At 62.5% G+C, this 19,521-nt stretch overlaps 1 protein-coding gene across 2 annotated transcripts in view; it reads left to right on the forward strand.

The window, feature by feature from the left end:
- The first annotated feature begins 1,395 nt into the window (after nucleotides 1–1,395).
- Nucleotides 1,396–19,521, forward strand: part of NOTCH1 (notch receptor 1) — a 39,720-nt gene continuing 21,594 nt past the window's right edge. For both annotated transcript variants that reach the window (XM_064523860.1, XM_064523861.1), the window contains exons 1-4: nucleotides 1,396–1,675; nucleotides 3,173–3,254; nucleotides 15,643–15,905; nucleotides 16,211–16,549. In XM_064523860.1, coding sequence (XP_064379930.1) covers nucleotides 1,618–1,675; nucleotides 3,173–3,254; nucleotides 15,643–15,905; nucleotides 16,211–16,549 — 742 coding nt within the window. In that variant the 5' untranslated portion in view covers nucleotides 1,396–1,617. The remainder of the gene's footprint in view (nucleotides 1,676–3,172; nucleotides 3,255–15,642; nucleotides 15,906–16,210; nucleotides 16,550–19,521) is intronic.

A 19,521-nucleotide genomic window follows, 5' to 3' on the forward strand; every position in this document is an offset into this window, starting at 1 on the left:
GGCCCGGCCTCCCCCCCGGCTTGCAGGGAGGCAGCAAAGCCAGCGGCATCTCGCTGGGATGCTCCAAAGCCTCACAGCCTGGCTGGAAGCCCCGGCACGGCCCGGACACGGAGCGGCACCGCGGCCCGTGCAGAGCCCCGGGTCCGGGCGGCCGAGGGCCGAGCGGTGGTTTGGGAGCACGAGCAGCCGGGAGAGCGAGCGCCAGCGCTGCAGGGCTCGTCGCTTTGATCTAACGAGCAGACTCTGCCCCTCGGTTCGTTTAATTGCTTCACACTTGCTCTGGAAATGATTTACAGCAGGAAGCGGTGGGATAACACCAGGCCCGGCGTGGGACGGCGGGATGAGCCCCGGGGGAGCCGGGGGTGCCCTGTGATGAGAGACACAGATGACGGGTGTCACCTCCCTCCCCTTAACCCTTTGCTGGCCCCGGCGCCTCTTTTTCCCATGCTTTGCACCAAACGCAGGCCACCTGGTCCCCCCCCCCCGCCCCCCCGAGCTGTAAAAGAGCCGTTTGATGGCTCCGTCCCGGGGTCTGCGGCCGGGGGGGACACCACCGCCCCGAGCACCCGTCCTGGCGCCCCAGAGCGAGCAGGCGTGCAGAGCCCCCCGCACCCGCGTGCGCAGCCCCCCCGAGCCGGCTGTGCAGCCCCCGGCTCTGCGCCCCGGGGCTGTGTGGGGCCCAGACCCGGACCCTGCGTGGGGTGTGCGGGGGCTGCACTGGGGTCATACGGGGCTGGTGGGGGGTCCACTGGGGGGGTGCGGGGGCTGCCCCGGGACTGCGTGAGGAGTGCCTGGGGGGCTGCACTGGGGCTGGGGAGGGGGGCTGCACCGGAGGGGTGCAAGGGCTGTGCGGGGGCTGCACGGGGGGCTGCACTGGGGCTGTGCGGGGGCTGCATGGGGGGGCTGCACTGGTGCTGGGGGCTGCCCCAGAGCTCTGCAGGGGCTGCACGGGGGGCTGCCCCGGGGTGGGGGGCTGCCCGGGGGGCTGCACTGGGGCTGTGCAGGGGCTGCCCGGGGGGCTGCAGTGGTGCTGGGGGGCTGCACTGGGACGGCCCTGGTGCTGGGGGGCTGCCCCGGGGCTGTGCAGGGGCTTCACGGGGGGCTGCCCCGGGGCGGGGGGGCTGCAGCAGGGGTGTGCGGGGGCTGCCCGGGGGGCTGCAGTGGTGCTGGGGGGCTGCACTGGGACGGCCCTGGTGCTGGGGGGCTGCCCCGGAGCTGTGCGGGGGCTGCCCGGGGGGCTGCCCCGGGGCGGGGGGGCTGCGCGGGAGCGGCCGGGCCCCCGTCCCGGGCGGGCAGGTGCCGTCGGGGGTCCCGGCGCTGGCGGCGGGGCGGGGCGGGGCGGGGCGGCGGCGCCGAGCGGAGCGGAGCCGAGCGGAGCCGAGCGCCGCGTCCCGCCCCCGGCGTCGCCGCCCCCTCGCGCGGCGCGGCCCGGCCCGGCGGGGCAGAGCAGCGGCGGGAGGCGCCGGGCGCTGGAGTCGCTGCGCTCTCGGCGCTGGGGCGCGGTGTGTCCGGGGCTCCCGGAGCGGGGCGGCGCGCACCGGGCTCGGCTCGGCTCGGCCCGGCCGGTGCCGCGCGGATCTATGCGGCTGTGAGCGGGCGGGAGCCCCCAGAGCAGGGATGCGGCGGCTCCTGGTGCCCGGGCTCCTGCTGGCGCTGCTGCCCGCCCTGACGCGAGGTGAGGGCCGCCGGGACGCGCCGGGCCCTGCCGCCCCCCGGAGCGGGGCCGGCGGCGGCGGGGAGCGGGGCTCGGCCGGGAGGAAGTTTGCAGCGGGCGCGGGAGGAGGAGGAGGAGGAGGAGGAGCGGCGGCGGCGGCGGCGGCGGGAGAGCGGCTGCCGCCCCGCGGGGAGCCGCCGGCAGCCGCGGCGGGGCGGGACGGGACGGGACGGGCCGCGCTCGGCGGCCCCGCGGGGACCGGGGCTCGGCGCCGGGGGGACCGGGGCTCGGTGGCCCGGCGGGACCGGAGCTCGGAGCCGCGCGGGGCGGGGGGAGCCGGGCTCGGGGGCGCGGAGGGCTGCGCGGGACGCGCCGAGCCGCGCTCCCCGCTGTTGTTCCGCGAGAGCTTTTGAGCCTTTTGCAAGTTTTTTTTCTTTTCTTTTTTTTTTTTTTTTTTTTTTTTTGCTCGGTTTCCTGTTTCTTGAAAGTCCCCCGGGCGCCTCCCGGCCCCCCGAGGCCCCCCCAGCGGGTGGTGCGGGCAGAAGTGCGGGGGCGCCTTCGGGGGCGGCTCGTCGGGTCCGCGCGGAAGGGCCCGGAAAGGGGCGAGAGCCGCGGCCGGTGCCCCGCCGAGCCCCGCGGCCCCCTGCGCCGGGGCCGGGCGGTGCGGGCGCCTCCGGCAAGGGGGAGGCAGCGGGGCCGGTTCCGCTCCGCTCCGCTCGGCTCCGGGGCGGCCCGGCCGGGGGTCCCGTCCCGCAGCGCCGACGGCGGGGGAAGCTGCGGGGCCGGGGCAGCCGCGGGGGGACCCGGCGTTGCGGGGGGGGGGGTCCGGGGGGGCCGCGTGGCGCTCGCAGCCCGTCGGGGAGCGGGCCGGGGTCTCGGCCGTCGGGGCCGCAGTTGCTGCGGTCTGAAGCCGCGGCGGCGGCGCGCGGGGCCGGTGACCGGGAGGCGCCGGCGGGGCGAGGGGGGCAACCGCGAGCCCGGGGGAAATCGGAAGCGGTTCTGGTGCTCGCAGCGAGCTGCTGCGGTGGCTGCGCAGGATCGGGCTGGCGGGGCCAGACGGCGAAACCTTTACTCATAGCGAGTGGGGACAGCGACTCATTTTGTTACCGAGCTGATGGTAACTCACGGGCCCTCGGGCGGGTGGTTTTCCCCCAGCGGCATTTGTCACTCGAGGGCCTGACCCGGTGCTCTGCTCTGTGGGCGCCCCGCTCGGCCCTGGGGAGGCTGCTGGGGAGGCAGAGGCCGCTCTCAACCCCCCCACGAGGTTATTTTTAGGCGAGCCTTTCCCCGCCGGGAGCCGGGGCCCTACGGCTGCTGCCTGCTTTTTGCACCCTCCTCTGCCTAGAGAGCAGCCGCGGGGCCCCGCTTCTCGCCCCGGCGGCCACCAGCCTTCGTGGTGGCACCAGGCTTCGTGGGGGCCTCCAGCCGCGGCGGGTGCTGCCGGCGGCCCGGTGGGGCGAGGGGACCCCCGTGCCGCCCGGCGCTGCCCCGGTGCTGACGCTCTGCTCCTCTCTGCAGGTTTACGGTGCACGCAGCTTGCCGAGTCCTGCCTCAACGGGGGCAAGTGCGAAACTTTCCTCAACGGGACTGAGGTGTGCCAGTAAGTATGGAGGAGCCGGAGGGTTTCCATCTCCCTAGACCAGAGTATTGACATGCGTGTTGACTTTGCTTTGAAGGCTCCGGATTTAATAGGGCAAGATGCATTTTCTTTCCTTGAGTGGCAAGAATAACCTGCTTGTGTAGGAGTCGCCGCGACTTGGGCAGGATTGGGCTTTGTTCCTGGCTGGGTGGAAAAACATGGGCAAAGGGCCACGTTTTGCTGGTGTTGCCTCTCCAGACTGCCCTGCCGACGCCGATGGAGCAGGAGCGGGGCCCGGCCTGCGGTGCCGTGGGAGGGTGCCAGGGTGGTCTGTCCCCGCGTTGCTCCAGGCCCGGCTCCCTCCTACCCCGAAGCGTCGCCTCTCGGTCCCTTGCACCCCGGCAACTGGCAGCACGGCGCTCGGGACATCTCCGTACGCGTCTGAGACGTCGTCTCTGGCGCGGCTCGACCTGGGCCGCGCTCCGTGCGGGCCGTCGGAAGGGCAGGAAAGCAGGGCCACCTTCTCCCCGCAGCTCCGCCGACGCTGGCGCCAAGCTGGGGATCCAGCCCGGGGCTCCGTGCGGGATCTGGCACGCATGCAGCGGCTTTCTCCGAGCTGAGTGTGGGGAAACGGATGCGTAAAACGTTGGGACTCTTTGAAGGCCCAACCGACCCACCGCAGCGATGGCCGATTCACTGCAGGCTCCCAGGGAACAATAACCGAGAGAAATGAATAAGACTCCAGCTCCCTTTTTAAAACTATTCCATAAAAGAAATCTGAATGGGCAAGGCTCTGTTTTCCGGCCAGATTTCCCCTCCGCCTGTTAGACGTGCCCTAAGCCGAGAGCAGGCAGCGAGATGTTCCCACCCACCCCGCATTTCCAAATAGGAAGTTCTTCTCTGCGGAGAAACCTGAAGGCATTTCCAATCCCAACCTGTTGAATGGCCGTTTTCCTTGACAATGCGTGTTGCTTTTTGCAAATCTGCCTGGGCGCCGTTGCTCCGCGCAGCGGCTGGGCACCTCCCACCCCCTTCCTCCGAGCTGAGCCCCCCAACCCTTTGGTGAAAATAAATCAGCAAATCAATCAGGCACATGAGCAATTTAATGGACAAAGGCTGGGTCCCTTTGTGAGCTACTAATGAATGCACGCCACTTTTTTTTGCACAGAAGCCCTTACCAACGCTTGACGCTCTAAATCTTGTTTTCTTTCATTCAAAGAGCGACAGCTGGGATTCGGTCGAAATTCGGCAGCTATTGTTAAGGGAGGCAGATTAATGCTGTGTGACTAATCATGTATGGCTTCCCAGAATGCCCAACCCTCCATCCCCCTCCCCAACCTTACACCCCTCCTTTTCCTTGTGGTCATTCTTTCCTTTTTTTCTTAAGTCTCTGCAACTCCTGATTTACATTTCATGTGCAGATGGTGATGGAATCTAATTAGATGTGATGTGTGAGAGCTCTGTGCAGAGGAAAAGCTCCCAAAGTAGGGTTGGGGGGGGTTAAGAGAAAAAGTTAACTTTAAAGAACTTCATCGATAGCTGTAAATAAGTGACTCTCATGACTGCAGGCACCATCATGGCTTTGCAAGTAGGTGTGAGTCATTTTTGCAGGAAGCTAAGGTGCACGCTCGCGTTATGTCGAAACACTTGTCCCGTACGGCGTCCATGTCGCGGGCAACGAAGGCAGGTATTGGAGGTATCGACAGCCTAGATGAGATGCAACTTTCTGAGGTATCTGATAGCAGCTAGCAAAATCCTGGTTTTCACTTGTTTGAATATCTCCTTACGAGGAGTTTTGCTTCCAAGGTTCTTAAACAAAGCAGAGCCAAGAGCACAGATACCAGACGCAGAAAAGCTGGCACTGCCCTTTGGCGCCTGCGTGAAATGCACCATTTTGGCTGCTGGCCACATCTCCCTTCGGCCTGGCACTTAACAAAGTTTGCCCATAAAGCTCCATTGTGCTTCCCCGCAAATCCAATTAGAAAGTGGAGTGAAATAAATAGCGTACGAAGGAGAAGCTGCTCCGACGGACGAGCGTCCGGGCGTTTGTCGCGGGAGAGAGCTAGTTGGGTTACTCAAAGACGACTCCGATAACTCGGTTTTGGAGTTATCAGTCCTGTTACGGAAGGGAAATCACCGGTGTGAAATGAGGAGCTCTCTCTGCCTTTATTATTTTACGGTGCTGGTTTGCAGGACTGCAGGTCCCTTATCTTGTTTGTCCCCTTGCCAGGCAGGCCGGGGCGCACAGAGCTTTAACTGAACGGGGAGGACCGGGCATTTGATCGGCGAGAGGGCTTGCAACAGAGGCGGCCTAATTAAACAGCCTCTAGAGCTGCTTTCCGTCTTGGCAGGAGTAGCAGGCTCGCCGAGCGCTCCACGGGCGGCAGTGACGTTTCGTGCACCTTGTAAGACCCCAGCCGAAGGCGTGGGGTGTTTCTGTTCCACACACAGCACTTGAGCCAGACCTGCGGCTTTGAAAAGCCTGGTTTAGGGGTGGCTTGGCACGGCAGATGGTGGCTGGCTGCAGCGGAGGTTGGGAGCGTGGTTTCATGGTGCTGGTGAGCTGTGGCTTTCCAGAAAAGGCTCCTCTTTGACTGAGACATTTTCCCAGACAGAATGAGGTTTTCCGAAAGATCCTTTGGGCTTGTAGTGATAGCTCCTAGTTAGACTCTTGGATAACTATGATTTTGACTGGCATCGCTGCAAATGAGTGGGGCTGATTTTAGGTCGCTGTGCCACGTGACTCTTATTCCCAGGACCTCCCTTGTTCCACTAGTTAGAAGCAGATGGCATGAAAAAGGGCCGAGTTTTGAACCCTGCTCCACCAGCGTTTTGCTATTAAAGTCGGGAGGGCCGTGGCTCTGTTGTCGTAATCTCGCCCAGAGAAGCAAAATAGACCGCAGAGGAAAGGAGTAAGTTAAATTAATCACCAGGCTTGCGCTGAGAAGGGGGAAAAGTCAGTTTGCTAAAGTACTTCCTCTGTTTACGAATCAGTGCAGCGCTGCAGCTCGGTCGGGATGCGGCCCCGGAGCTCGCGTGCGTCACCGCTGCCAGCTGCCATGGGCCATGGCTGCGCTGGGAAGAGGCGTTCAAGGAGGGACCGCAGCAGCATGAGATGGTTATTTTAGCTTAAAACTCTTTCTGGAGACGGCCAGGAAGACGGAGGAGGGATCCGAATTTTGCAGCTCGCTGTACCCTTCGAGTTATTCAACTGCTCAGTCATTGTTATCTCATTGCAAAGGGCGGAAGTTTCCTTTTGGTCTGACTTTTCTCATGTGCTTTAACCCAATGTTATTTCCATGAAATAATAACAAAGAAAAAATGCAGCCTCGGTGCTGGAGAGGAAGAGGGTGGAGTGTTGAACAATCAACCAGAGGAAGCTCTTAAAGACCGAGCCGAGTGGTGATTCAGCCATGTTGAGAACTCTTGCTGGTCGTTTCAAGTCTGATCTCATTCTCGGAAAGAGCGAGGTGGAAATGGGGTAAGAGGGTAGATTAGGAGTACAAAAGCGTCACCTGTTGCCGATTCCAGTGGAGGAGAAACTTTGCTGAGAACTTCAGCTGGTGAAGCCACTGGAACAGCAGCGGGATTTTTAGCTCTTTTCTAGAAAAATCTCTAAGTCCCTCCTCTCTGCAAGGTGTCTTCATGGTTATTAGTTGTTTGAAGTGGTCCCGCTTACCCCTACTAACTCGCCTTTGGATTTGGTTGGTTGGTCTGTGGTTTTTTGCCTTCCCCCCCCATCGCCTGGATAACTGTGCTGGACTTCTCCCAGGCAGCCGCGTTGTGCTGTGGTTGGGTTGGGGCCAGCACTGGTTCTGCTCCAGAGAAGGTATCTCAGTAGGTTCTTTGGTGGCACCTGTGGCACCGAGATGAGCAGGAGAGGTGGGGTAATGGCTGCGGAGAGGAGCTCGCTCTGCAGATCCCAAGATCCGGAGGGGATGAGCTGCTTGTGCTGGCTGTAATCACCCGAGGCTGGGGGGTTCCTGGCCCGAGCAAAGCCTGGAGGACGGGTGCTGGGTCCTGCACGGATGGGTGCTCGGGAACCCCGGTGAGGCAGGAGCTCTGCTCCTCGCACGGCTGCTGCAGAGCACTGGTTTTGGCGCATGGCCTACGGTTTTATTTCACTTAACTCCATTCCCTCTTATGACCCCCCCGCGAAGGGCTGCGTCTCCACCGTGCAAGCCCTGGTAGGTCCATTCGTTCCAGCTGACGCTACACGTCCCGGTCTCCGCTCCGAGGCTGTTGCAGTTTATAGTGTGTTGCACGAGGGAAACACGGATAAGGCATTCCACGACCGAGCCGTTCGCCAATTAAGGAGCTGGATAACATAATCAGCAGCAGTTAGCAAGTTTTAAAATAACATTGTTTGGAAAGTGACTTGCTGTTTCCAGCCCTGGAGGTGTGGTGGCTCTTGCTTTGCTCGTGTTCGAGGTGTCCTGAGTGGTAACAGCCCGTGTGCATGAGCGGAATGTGCAATTTATGGAGCAGAAGTGTGTTTAACTAGGGAGTAGCCGCAGGGAGCGAGAGCTGGTACGCTCTGGATCTGGACGGAGCGTTCTCCGCGGTTAAAGTATCCCCAGGCTCCGGGTGACAACTTTGGACCGTGCGTTGGGACTCCACAGGCCATCCGTTTCCGCGCCGAAGTGCCGCTTTTATGGTCCTCTCCTTCGGTTCTTGCTGTGCAGCCAAGTTGTAACTGCGAAGCGGCGGCGGTGTTTGGTGCTGATGTCGGACGGTTGGTTTTGCAGCCCGTGGAAGCACGTGCGCGTGCAAGGGGCGAGCGAGCATCCCTGCCGGGATGCGGAGCGGCTGCATCCCACCGCGCGGCTCCCCAGGGATCACCCCCATGGGCCCGGATGGGAGATGTTTGGGGGCATCCGGGGGTTCAGAAGCCGACGCCAGCACCGCGTGCCTGAACCGGGCCGTTCGGAGCGCAACCCCCGGGAGACCCGAGCCGGGCTGCGCTCCCCTCGCGCGGTGCTTAGTGCCTAGTTTCGGCGTTCGCCCGGCACCTCCTGCCCTTCCCCCACGGCGCTCTGGGGTTAATATTGGAAAAGTCGGTTAAACGGTTAATGTTTAGGCCTCGGCCGTTTAGGTCCTTGCACGTTTCCAGCAAGGAGAGCGGAGTCGCATGTTAATGGGAAACTTTCACGCTCGGTCAAGTTGCAAAAATTTATTTGTGCGTAAATCATTTTCTTTTAACAAGTTTTCACCCTAATTCCCTTCCGAAAAACTGGATTTAATGGTATTTATAGGGAAATGGATTTATTAAGTTTTAATGATGCTGTAACATTGGCCTTATTTAATAGACGGGGCGCGCCGCAGGCGAACGGCCGCGGCAGTGGGCTGGGAGGGCTGAGCTGCCGGAGAGGAGCATCCGCGCCGGGGATCTGCATTGCTTTGGGCCTGATCTGAAGTCGGCGTAGCCAGGAGTTGCCCTTCTTGCAGTGCCAGGCTTTGCTTGGGCCTCCCAGGACTGTGCAGGATCCGTCCCAGGCTTGGAGACTTGCCTGGGTTGCAGAGCTGAGCTTTGCCTTGCTGGTCCCTCCTCCTCCTCCTCCTCCTCCTCCTGGGCTTTTATGGCACTGCCGGGTGGCCAAACCGCCCCGCCAGCCACTGCCTTGGGGCTTTGAGTTTTGGGGGAGCAACCGGCTGCTCCACCGCGTCCCCCGTGGGCTGTGATGTGGAGCTCCGGGTGTCCACCAAGGACGGTTCCCAGGAGGAATGAGAAGGAGCTTTGGGCGCTTGTGCCCGCTGCTCCATGCGTGCTGGCCCAGGAGCCGTGTCTCCGCAGGTCGCTGGCTCCAGGACCCCGCGGGGGCCTGAGGCACCCCGAGCATCCCGCTGCCGTCGGCGGCTGAGCGTTTCCGAACGTGCCGTGATTTATTTCCAGGCAGAAGCCACGTGCTGCCGCTGAGCAGAGGTGCGCGTGCATCCCGGGAGCGGGGGGAAGAGCCGCTCCTCACCCCCGCGCCGGGTGCGGCGCTGAGCATCCTTGTGCAGAAAGCTAGAAAAGACCCTCCAAAGGCGTCCGGAGGCAGTTACACCAGTAAATACCCTCTCCTGGGGCTCGCAGAGGCATGCAGCCGTCGGCGGTGGATCACTGCATCCCGCCGAGCGTACCGAGCTCGCCCGGCGCAGCCGCATCCCCTGGCTGGCGAGGGACCGGCGCGGGGGGCCCCTCGCTCCTATTAAAATGTTAGACGCGGCCCCAAAGTCAAAAGGCCGGGCGGCAGACGGCCCTCGGCGGGGTTTCCAAGGAGCGCGGCGGAAGAATGCGGCCTTTGTCCGCCCGGGCTGCGGGTCGGCGCGGGGAGCTGGGCCGGCGCGAGGTGCCGGAGGCGGCGTCTCCCCTCCGCTGCTTGCCGTTGCCTTGGTTAAACCCGGCGGCGGGAGAAGCATCAGCCCCGGGGACCTCGCCGTCCGCGCCGATGTCTTTCCAGGCGCTCGTTGCGTTGGCGGGGTTGCTCGCAGCTGGTTTTAGGGTTTTTTTCATTGCTTTGGAGGAAAAGGCAGCAATTTGCTGCATCCCTGGGGAGCTGGAGCTGCCTTGCCCGGTTGTCCTCTCCTGGCTGTCTTCTCCTGCCCGTCCGGCTCGTCCCACCAACACGTCCCCAGCGCCAGTTGCTCTGACCCGCGGTGGGGCTCTGTAAAATCCCCCTCCTCCTATTTCTAAATATCGGAGCTAAATATAGGTTGTTTAAACTCGTGGTAGCTGTTCAGATCTTAATCTCAGGTTTTATTTTCAGGATTAGGAGAGAAGGGTATAGGGGCCACACATGTTCCTGGTGGGAGTTTTCCTTATAAGGGGATCAGGCAGCTCAGTGTTTAGCCAAAACTCGGTTTGGGGGAAAAAAGGAGTTTGTCACGGCGTGGTGACATGGTGACACTGGTGCTGCAGCACATGCCGGCGCCCCGGGCGCTGTCGAGCCGAGCTCGGGAGACCGGCCCGAAAGCTGGGCAGAGCAGCCAGGTCTTTCCAAAATGAGCTTTCACTTCAGAGAGGGGTTCGTTTTCTCTGTTTTCCAGGGGTGTCACCAGCGTAGGCACCTCTGGAAGCGTTTCCTTCCAAATAGTGCTCAAAAATGAACCCTTCGTTTGAAGGGAGCTGGAGAACGGCATCAACGTGGGAGCGTGCGTGGGGAGACCAGCCCCGTCCCACAAACAATAGAGCCGTGCGGATTTACACCAGCAGAGGATATATTTAAAAAAAAAAACAACTGGGAAAAAAAAAATCCGTAGTACCCATTGTTGAGGGTGGGAATGAAGCAAGTTTTGTCTTGGTCTCTTCCTTAGACATCTTTCATGTTTATTGTGAATGAACCTCCATTGAAAAGCAGCTCCTTCCCAGGTAGTTGGTTGCTATTGCTGGTGAATAGCCCGGCCACTTTGCTTAGTAATGGGATTATATTGTTTTTCATTACAATGGGAACTTTGACTCCAGCACTGTCCTGACTAATGTCTACTTAAGAAACAAAGCAATTTTTTTTTCCTCCCCACCACGCTAGTGAGAAGAAGAGTGGCTCAAGCACGTTTTTCCCTCGCCCCTGACCATGAGCACATCCCGCCTTGGGAATTCCTTTACTTTCTTTCCAGATGAAAGTCTGGGTCTTAAAAATCTCAATTAGATGGCTCGGGCTAGGTCAGAAACGAAATGGAACAAAAAAACACATCAAAGACTTGGGATTGCAGTCTGCTTTTTTTAATTAAACAAGACCGTAGACCTGCTCTTGCTTTATTAACCTGATGTCGCTCAGAGTAACCTGCTGCTTTGCCAACCAGCCTCCCTACGTGAAAGTGTTTTTGCTTCCCAGGCTAGTGTCCCGGCGTGTTTAATAAAGCGAGACCTAGATGGGGCTTTATGAAGTACCCTGCCAGTTCGGTCCAGCAGCGGTTTGGGGCGATAAGAGTGCTGCTGTTGCTGCAGGAGGTCTTGGTGGGGCCATGGTTGTCCCTCCGCGCCGGAGGTCCCCTGCTCCGTGCCGTCCGGTGAGGCCATGGACGCCCCGCGAGAGGATGCTGCGGGCTGGGGATGAAGGCGGCAGAGCAGGGAACAAATCCTTTCTGCTGTGATGCTGCACCGGGCCCTGGAGGAACGTGCGTTGGGGGAGAAGGTGCAACCTCAGGAGAAAGCTGGGGCGCCGGTTCCAGGCTGCGCCAGGCCAGGAGCCACTGGAGCAACTGGAAAAGTGACTCCCGTGGGTGGAGGCCTAATAGCGGGGAAAACCCTGCGCGCGCGGGGTCTGGTGACTGCTGGGCTTGCGCTGCGGGCGTGAACGACGTGTGGGAGCAGGCGGCTGCGGTCGCTGCCGGCGACGGCCGCGGAGAGGTGCGGGCAGCGCTGTGCAGTCGCGCTGGCGCTCGACGGCTGGGAGCGGAGGGAGCTTCTCCTTTCGGCTGTTTCCTCTTTCCTTCGCTATCGCTAGCAAATAGATGAGATCCAAACCGTCGGTGATGTTTGGCGGTGACTGGTTTCGCGTCGCCCCTGGAGCGAGCGTCCTCTGGGCGTTGCGCAAGAGCGCGGCGTCTCCGTAGCTCCGGATACGACGATGCCGGGGTGGCGGCCGGCTGGAAACCGCTGGTCCGCACGAGGTCACGGGCGCGATTTCCAAACTCCTTCCTTCTCCATGATGCTGGAGACGGTGCCCGGGGGTAGGATGCGCTGCGATGGGGCAGCTCCCGGCTGCAGGCGGGCGGCCGAAGCCCCTCACCGGGACTCAGGGCCGGCTCGCGGGGCGCTTGCTCGTCACCCGCGGTGGCAGATGGCAGCTTAGCTCCGAAAGGAAAACGGCAAAACCCTTGAATTAGTCCTGGGTTAAAGGTCAGGGGAACATCTGCCTCGGGATGCTTTCAGTGGCGCATTGCTGCGGAGGGCGAGCGCCGGAGCCGCACAACCTGTTGCCGGCAGGTCGGAGCGGAGGCTCGTGCCGCAGCGGGGAGCGAGCGGACAAAACGGCAGCAGCGAAGCCCTGGGCCGCCGCGTGCCGGGGCAGCGAGCACCTCTGGTGTTTTTAGCTGTTCCTGCCCGTGTCACGTGGGAGGCCCGTGTCGCCGTCACAGCGGGCGTTTTGGGGAGGGTCCTTTGGACCCCGGTGGCGCGGGGAGCTCGGTGACCCTTCGCCGCGTGGAAGCTGGTTTCTGGTGGCCTTTCTGGGATGCTTTGATCCCGAGGCACCCGCCCTGTCCTGCCAAAATACATATTTGCATTAAAAATATATGTGTCTATAATTAAAGTGCAGCTTTAGCGTCTTTTGTGTTCGTTTCCGTCAGCTGCTTTGGGTTTTGGTCGCTTGGGAAATGCCAAAGGGAAAACCACCGTGGGACCTCGCATCCAAGCGCGCGCTGAGCCGGGCCCGGTGCCCGCTGATGGGCTGCGGCGGGAGCGGGACGAGCCCCCGAGACCGCTCGCTTGGGAGCAATAACCCCCTGCCCGGGCGTTTTTTGCAGAAATAGTGCCGTGGTCCCTGGGCAAGCTTTCGGGGTGATCCGGGCTCCTGCAGCCCCGTGCTGAGGTTTGCAGCTCGGCCGCGTTCCCGCGCGAGGCCGACGGCTCTTGTTAGGCGGTCGCCCGCCGCGCGTGATGGAGAGATTCGTGCCAGCAGCAGGGCGATAAGAGCTTTTGCATCAAAAAGAGGAGAAAACGCGATTACTCAGGAGCAGCGAGGGGGAGTTTGGTGGGCGTTTGCCCGGAGCAGCGTGGCGCTGGGTGCAGCAGGCGTAACAGGGGCGATGCTGGATTTTAAGGGTGGCTGTTTCTGCTTGTGTTGGGTTTTTTTTTGGTTTTGTTCCTTCCTGAAAAGTTGCTTTACTGATGCTTTTTGGTTTGCATCTGGAAATAGCCCCCCAAGGGCAGCACAGCTGGGGGCACCTGCCCAGTCCCCCGAGCCCGGGAGCTCCCTCCCGCAGCCTGGGCGAGCAGCGGCCGTGCCCTCACCTCTATCGCGCCCACCCGCCAGCTTTTCCAATGGATAAGTGGAAAGAAAAAAAAAATCTGTGCATTCCCGGGAAACTTCAGGCATTTCTCGAAGCAGAAGCTCGGGAAGCCCCTGGGCGCCTCGGCGAAGCCCCGGGTGAGTCTGAATTAACCTCTCTGCTGCAGACGATGCCGGGCGCCCGCTCGTCCCATGCAGCACTGCCTTTCCCGCGGGTTTTTTTCCGCCTTTTCCCTCCATGCCGGGGGATTGCTTTAAGAAAAAAAGCGTGTGTGTGGTGCAGGGAAGCGGGGGGAGGCGGACGGGGGGGGGTTAACAGCTGACCGCGCAGCGGCGCGGTTTGCAGGCGGCGTGCCTTCGCGCTGCCCGGCGCGGGGGGGCCGCACAAAGACCCCTCTCTCCCTCCGGCGCGGGGCCGGGCTGGACCGCGGCACCCCGCGCGGCAGCGGGCCGGGCGCGCAGCAGCTGCTCGGCCCTCATTAGCATGCACACCTGCTCCCCGCCGCCCTTTGTGCGCCCAGCAGATGCCCTGATTTATTATTATCCGCATTTTCTTTTTCATTGGGCCCGGATAATGCCGTCTCATTAACTCAAAATGTCGCCGAATCCGGACAAATTCTCACACAATCCACAACAATGAAATCAGAATTGGGTTAAAAAAAAAAAAAAAAAAAAAAAAAAAGGCGGCAGGGCAGAGGAGCGGGGAGCAGCCGGAGGCGCCGGCCCTGCCGCCTGTTGCTCCGGGGCGGCCGCGGGTTTGGGTTTCGCCGGCTGTGCGACGCCGGTGCCGTGCGGGGGGCTGGCAGAGCCGGTGCTCCCCGCGTGCTTGCAGGGCTCTCGTGGCCATGCCGGGCTCCGCGTGGCCCCACGGGGTCTCCAAGATCCCCTCTGCTCATGCACCGCGAAAAGGCTGCTTGCGTGCCCCGGACCGGTGACCGGGCAGTGCCCACCGCAGGGAGCCCCTGTCCCCCTCCGGGGCCACCACGACACGCTGGAGCAGGGCAGGGAAGCAGAAGCCTTGCTGCCGCTTGCAGAGCCCCAGCGAGCCTCGCTGGTGCTTCCGCGCTGTGCCGGCTCGGATCGGACGCTTGCAACCAGATGCAGCTCGCTGTCCTCCTCCCTCTCACCAGTTTGTTGCTGACATGCCGAGGTCACGTCCAAGGAGAACGCTGTTTTCCATGGGCACGCGAGTGTTGGAGGTTGCATGCATGGTTCAGGGCAGCTGAGGTCCCACCAGCTCTGGTGGGAATGGGCATGAGTACGGGTGGGCAGCAGAAGGGCTGCAAGGCCCCATCCTGCTCCCGTGCACAGCCGAGGGGAAAGCGTCGCGTGGCCGAGGCTGCTGCCCATCGTCTGCGACAGCTGGAAGCTTTGGGGAACATCTAGGCGTGTAAAATAGCAGTCAGAAAGAGGAAGGAGAGAGGCAAGGGCAGGACCGGGGCTGTGTGGATTGGTGCACCATCCAAGCCGTCCAGGGTCTGCTGCACGCGGTGGCCTCGGCCTCACGGCGTGGGACACGGCATGCCGCAGCTGCCGTCCTCCCGTCCCTGACCCTGCGGAGCCGTCCTGCAGAGCCACTTGTTGCAGGGCAGCGAAAGCCTGGCTGGCACCGTAAATCTCCCTTTTGAGGCCGCGTAATGTGAGCAGACCAGCTCAGAGGGAGAAGCGCACAGCACCTCGCGTTGAAAGCACCCAACAAAAGACTCCGAGCGGGGGGATTTGCGCCAGAGAGGTGTTGAAGGGCCTCGTCTCCAGGATCTTTTGATGTTCAGGTGCCCTCGGGCTCGCCTCGCCACGGCCCCCCGAGCCGCGGGAGCCACCGGTGCTGCAGCGTTGCTCGGGGCTGTTGCACCAGCGTGCGGGTGGCATTTTGTGCTGGGCACCGGGGCCCTTGCTTCTCTACATCTGACCGATTTTGCAGGATGGAGCCGTGTAAAAAGTGACCCAGCGGAGGAGGGAGCCTGGTGGCAGGGCACGTGCTGCAGGGGACAGGGCATGGTGCAATGGCCAAGTGGTTCCTCTTCCATTTGGCTCTGTAGATGCCGCCGGGGGGGCTCGGGGACCGTGGGGGCCGTCCCCGGCTCTGCCACTCTCCTCGCATCCACCTTGTGCCTTGGTTTCCTCTTCAGCAAGAGGGAGAAAAAAAAAGCACTTGGTGATGAAAAGCAGGATGTCGGTGCTGGAGGTTGTGGTTTTGCAAGTCTGAGCAGGCCCCTTGATGGGGGAAGCCTTTGTTACAGGCTCCTCTTTCATCTTCCTCTTCTCCCAAGGTGCAGCTCAGCCCAGAGCCGGCGGGACGGAGCCTTTCCGCCGCCGCGGCAGACGTGCCGTGGGTCCCGCGCAGGAGGGCCCGTCCGGCCGCAGAGCTCCCCTGTGCATTCCCATTGCCCCAAGCTGGTGGCGGGGCGTCCCAGGGAAGGCCTTTCCTGCGGAGAGGCTCTGCGTTTGCTCTGAGCGCCTCTCCGGCTCTCCCCCAGGTGTAACGGTGCCCACGTGGGCGACCGGTGCCAGCTGCCCAACCCCTGCCTGAGCTCCCCGTGCAAGAACGCCGGCACCTGCGTCCCCGTGGTGCGCGGCGGCACCGCCGACTACACCTGCGCCTGCCGCCTGGGCTTCACCGACGAGCTCTGCCTGACGCCCCGCGAGAACGCCTGCCTCAACAACCCCTGCCGCAACGGCGGCACCTGCGACCTGCTGACGCTCAGCGAGTACAAGTGCCGCTGCCCGCCCGGCTGGTCAGGTGAGGCCGGGCCACGGGGACCCCCCCGCGCGCTGCTTGGGGGGGTTACGAACCTGAGCAACCAGCCTGGGAGGTGCGTGGTCCTGCAAGGCCCCAGCTCTGCTAGTGTCCTGCACGGATGAAGTTTTGGGGTGGGCAGGGGGGAGGAATTAATTGCACCACCTACAACACGCTGGGCTCCAGCACAGTCCCCAGCAGAGCTGGTTTGTGCTCCAGGTTTTGGGATTCCCCAGCGCAAAGATCTCCCTGCTTGCATGGGCTGCGGTCTGCATCCTCATCCTTCCTCTTATCCTCCTGCTCCCTAGGTAAAACGTGCCAGCAGGCCGACCCCTGTGCCTCCAACCCCTGCGCCAACGGAGGGCAGTGCGTCCCGTTCGAGGCCCACTACATCTGCCGCTGCACGGACGGCTTCCACGGGGCCAGCTGCAAGCAGGACGTGAACGAGTGCAAGATCCTGCCTCCCGTCTGCAAGAACGGCGGGAGCTGCACCAACGAGGTCGGCACCTACCAGTGCTCGTGCAGGCCGGCGTACACGGGGCAGAACTGCGAGCACCTCTACGTGCCCTGCAACCCCTCGCCCTGCCAGAACGGGGGGACCTGCCGCCAGACCGGCGACACCACCTACGACTGCACGTGTCTGCCAGGTAGGGGCTGCTTTTCCATCGTCAGGCTCGCTCTGGTGATGTGGTTGCTAGCACCGAGGAGACGGTGAGGGGCTGGAGCAAGCCGCGGTGGCCTGGGCTGTTTAGGATGTGCAGGTACCTGGCCCCAGCAAGAGTTTTGTGCCCAAAGAGCGTTCAGAGAAAGCTGCCTTTGCCTGCTCTGGACCTGCTCCCTCCGCATAACGCGGGGGTGAAACGCTGCCCGGCTTTGCTGCCGCTCCGCTGGGAGCGGGATGCTCGGGCGCGGGCATGGAGTAAAGCAGAGCAACGCTTCGGGCCAGTTATTTTGTTGGAGTTGACATTTTTCTTAGGAAGTGGGTGTTCATCCTGCTTTCTGCGGGCTGTCGTGATGCGGGAAGTTCAGCAAATCTGCAAAGCTTTGCCCAAACAAGCGGTGCCAAATCTTTGCTCCAGTTGCCGCCCTGGGGATGACAGAAAAGAGCTGCCCCGGGCGTGTTGGGGACGACGCTGGGCAGCTGTCCCTGCAGAAGAGAGGTCATCTGGGGGCTTTTTATACTTGGTGATTCACCAAAATAGCTCTTCCAGCACAACTGTTTCAATAGAGGCCCCTGTGCGGATGCTCATATTCCAGAATAAGAGTGCCTTTTTCCGCTCTAGCTTAATCCACTTCCAGCGTGGAATAATGAGCCAGGAATAGCTATTTGGGTGAGTTTCCAAGCGCGAGCGGAGCCGGGGAAGGGAGACCCTCTCCGTGCGAGCGCCGGAGCGGAGCAGAGCGGGGCGCAGCCGAGGCGCTCGGCGGGGAAGAGGTTGTGAAAATGCCCCCGGCGAGTCCTTTCGCTTCTGCCCCGGGGTTTGCAGCGGTTTGCAGCGCGGCGGGGGCCGAGGGAGGGGACGCGAGAGACGACCTCGGCGAGCTTCCTGCCGGGGAGCAGCCGGCCGAGAGCACCGCCGCCGCGGCCCCGCTCGGCGCCCGGGCTTTGTTTGCGGGGGGATTAATCTCGCCGCTGGCCCGAGCCGGCTCCTCCACCTGTCTGCGGCAGACGCGGAGAGGAAGCATCTGGCCTCCCCCTCGGAAAGATGCTATCGGCGGCGTTAAGCTGCCTGAGAAATCTTTGCGCGGCGGAGCAGCTTTTATCTCCTCTGGTCACCCGTAACCCCGCCGTGGTGGGTCCTTAGGTCCCGCACGGCAGCGGGCAGACTGGCCCCGTGGGAGATCTCCTCTTGGTCTCCTGGTTAGGCCCAGGAGCCGGAGGTTTAATCCCCTTCCCAAAGCTTGGGCTGTCGTAATTAGGAGACTCTTGATAGCCATCAGAACCCCCCAGGGCTCCTCTTTAGGATGCCGACCTCTGCGCCGTGCCTGCTCGCCCGGGCTGGGGCGAAGCTCCTCTCCTCGGGGCCAGCCCGGCGCCGGGCTCGCCGCGGCGCGTGGTCCTGGGGGAGGAAGCGTTTCCTCCCAGGCCAGGCGATGCACGACGGTCCGGCCCCGGGAGCCGCGCGCGTGCACGTGAGCGAGGGGTTCCCGTAAGCGATGCCCCGCAGTCAGAAACACCCCAGCGAAGGCAGCACCGGGTGTGCCGCTGCCGAGGCGCTTTCCCCAGAGCAACCAAAGCATCTTGCACCTCGGTGTGAGGTATCGCCCGGGGGGGAAATCCTGCCGCGGCGGGGGGGTCGGCGCTTCCGCACCCGGCTGCGGCTTCGCGGGCTGCTTCCCGGAGATTTGCATGCTGCATTAACCGGTTTGCCTCCCGCCGGGCGGCCCGGCCCCGGGCGGCTCTGCAGCACCCACGGGCTCCCGCAGGACCGGCTGCTGCCGGCATGCCTCGCTGCACGGGCTGTACTGGCTTCTGGCAGAGGCACAGGGGACTGGGGGCTCTTTCACGTGATAAGCGAGTGATTGATATCCTGGTATGCGGGGCAGCAGATCAGAAAACAATGTCCCCTTTTCATTTCCAGAGAGGCCTGACTGTACCGGGTTTCTTAAAGTTAAACTAATCTCGTCTGCTTTATCGTGCCATCGCTGCAGAATGCAACCCTGAGTTTAACGTAATTGCAGTACTAATTACTCATTCGGATGGTTCAAAATGAGTTAATCCTGGTATCTAAGACATTGCCAGTTATTGCTGTTCGGTCTCGGCCCAGCTGCTTAAAAACGAGGCGCAACTCCACGTTATCTGCTTTGGACTCCTACCAGCGGTCATAAATAACTGTTATTGCTTTTCATGCGATGGGGCTGACGCTAGCGAGAGGGAAACACAGTCCTCAGAGAGAGATAGAGGGCAAACCCCCACCGGGAGCCAGGGCCTTGGTCCCGCGCCGGGCGCGGGGCTCCTCCCGTTTGGCCCGGGACGGGTACGTAACCCTGTGCACCTTGATCCCTTCGCCTGTAAACCAGGCGAGCACCCTAGGCTGTTCCTGCCGGTGTAAACAGCCCGATCCTGATTTTCAGAAGGCCTTTGAACGCCTGCGAGCGCAGGGGGAATTGGGGGCGTTTGCAGGTTTGCGCTGGGGTGAAGATGCACCCGGGTGCTCAGCTGAGCCGTGGCAGCCCCTGGCACCAGCATGGCCCGTCCTGGGAAAAGCTTTCCCGGGAAAGGCACCATCAGGAAAGCCGGCACCGTGCCTGGGCTGGCTTCAGAGGGGTCGGCTGTGCGTCCATCCCGCTCCGGCTGCAGGGGCTCCAGCCTCGCTCCGCTCCAGCCGTTGGGTCTCCTGCCTCGCCGCGGAGCCGTTTGGCTGGTGCCCGTCCCGTTTGGCCGGTGCCCATCCCGAGGTGCAGCCGGGCGAGCGAGTTGCCAGCCAGCAGCGTGGCCGGCCCGACGGGTGGCTGGCGGAGGGGCCGCGCGTGCCAGCACATCTGCCCGACCCGGCGGCGGGCACGGCGGCAGCTCCGGCCCCGCGGGGTCCCGTCCCGTCCCGGCGTCCCGCTGGCAGCCCTGCCCGGTGCCGGGCTGTGTTTACAGTAAATACAGCGCTTAGCCTGGAACAAGGAC

Source organism: Dromaius novaehollandiae, chromosome 20, assembly GCF_036370855.1.
Source record: "Dromaius novaehollandiae isolate bDroNov1 chromosome 20, bDroNov1.hap1, whole genome shotgun sequence".
Lineage (NCBI taxonomy): Eukaryota > Metazoa > Chordata > Aves > Casuariiformes > Dromaiidae > Dromaius > Dromaius novaehollandiae.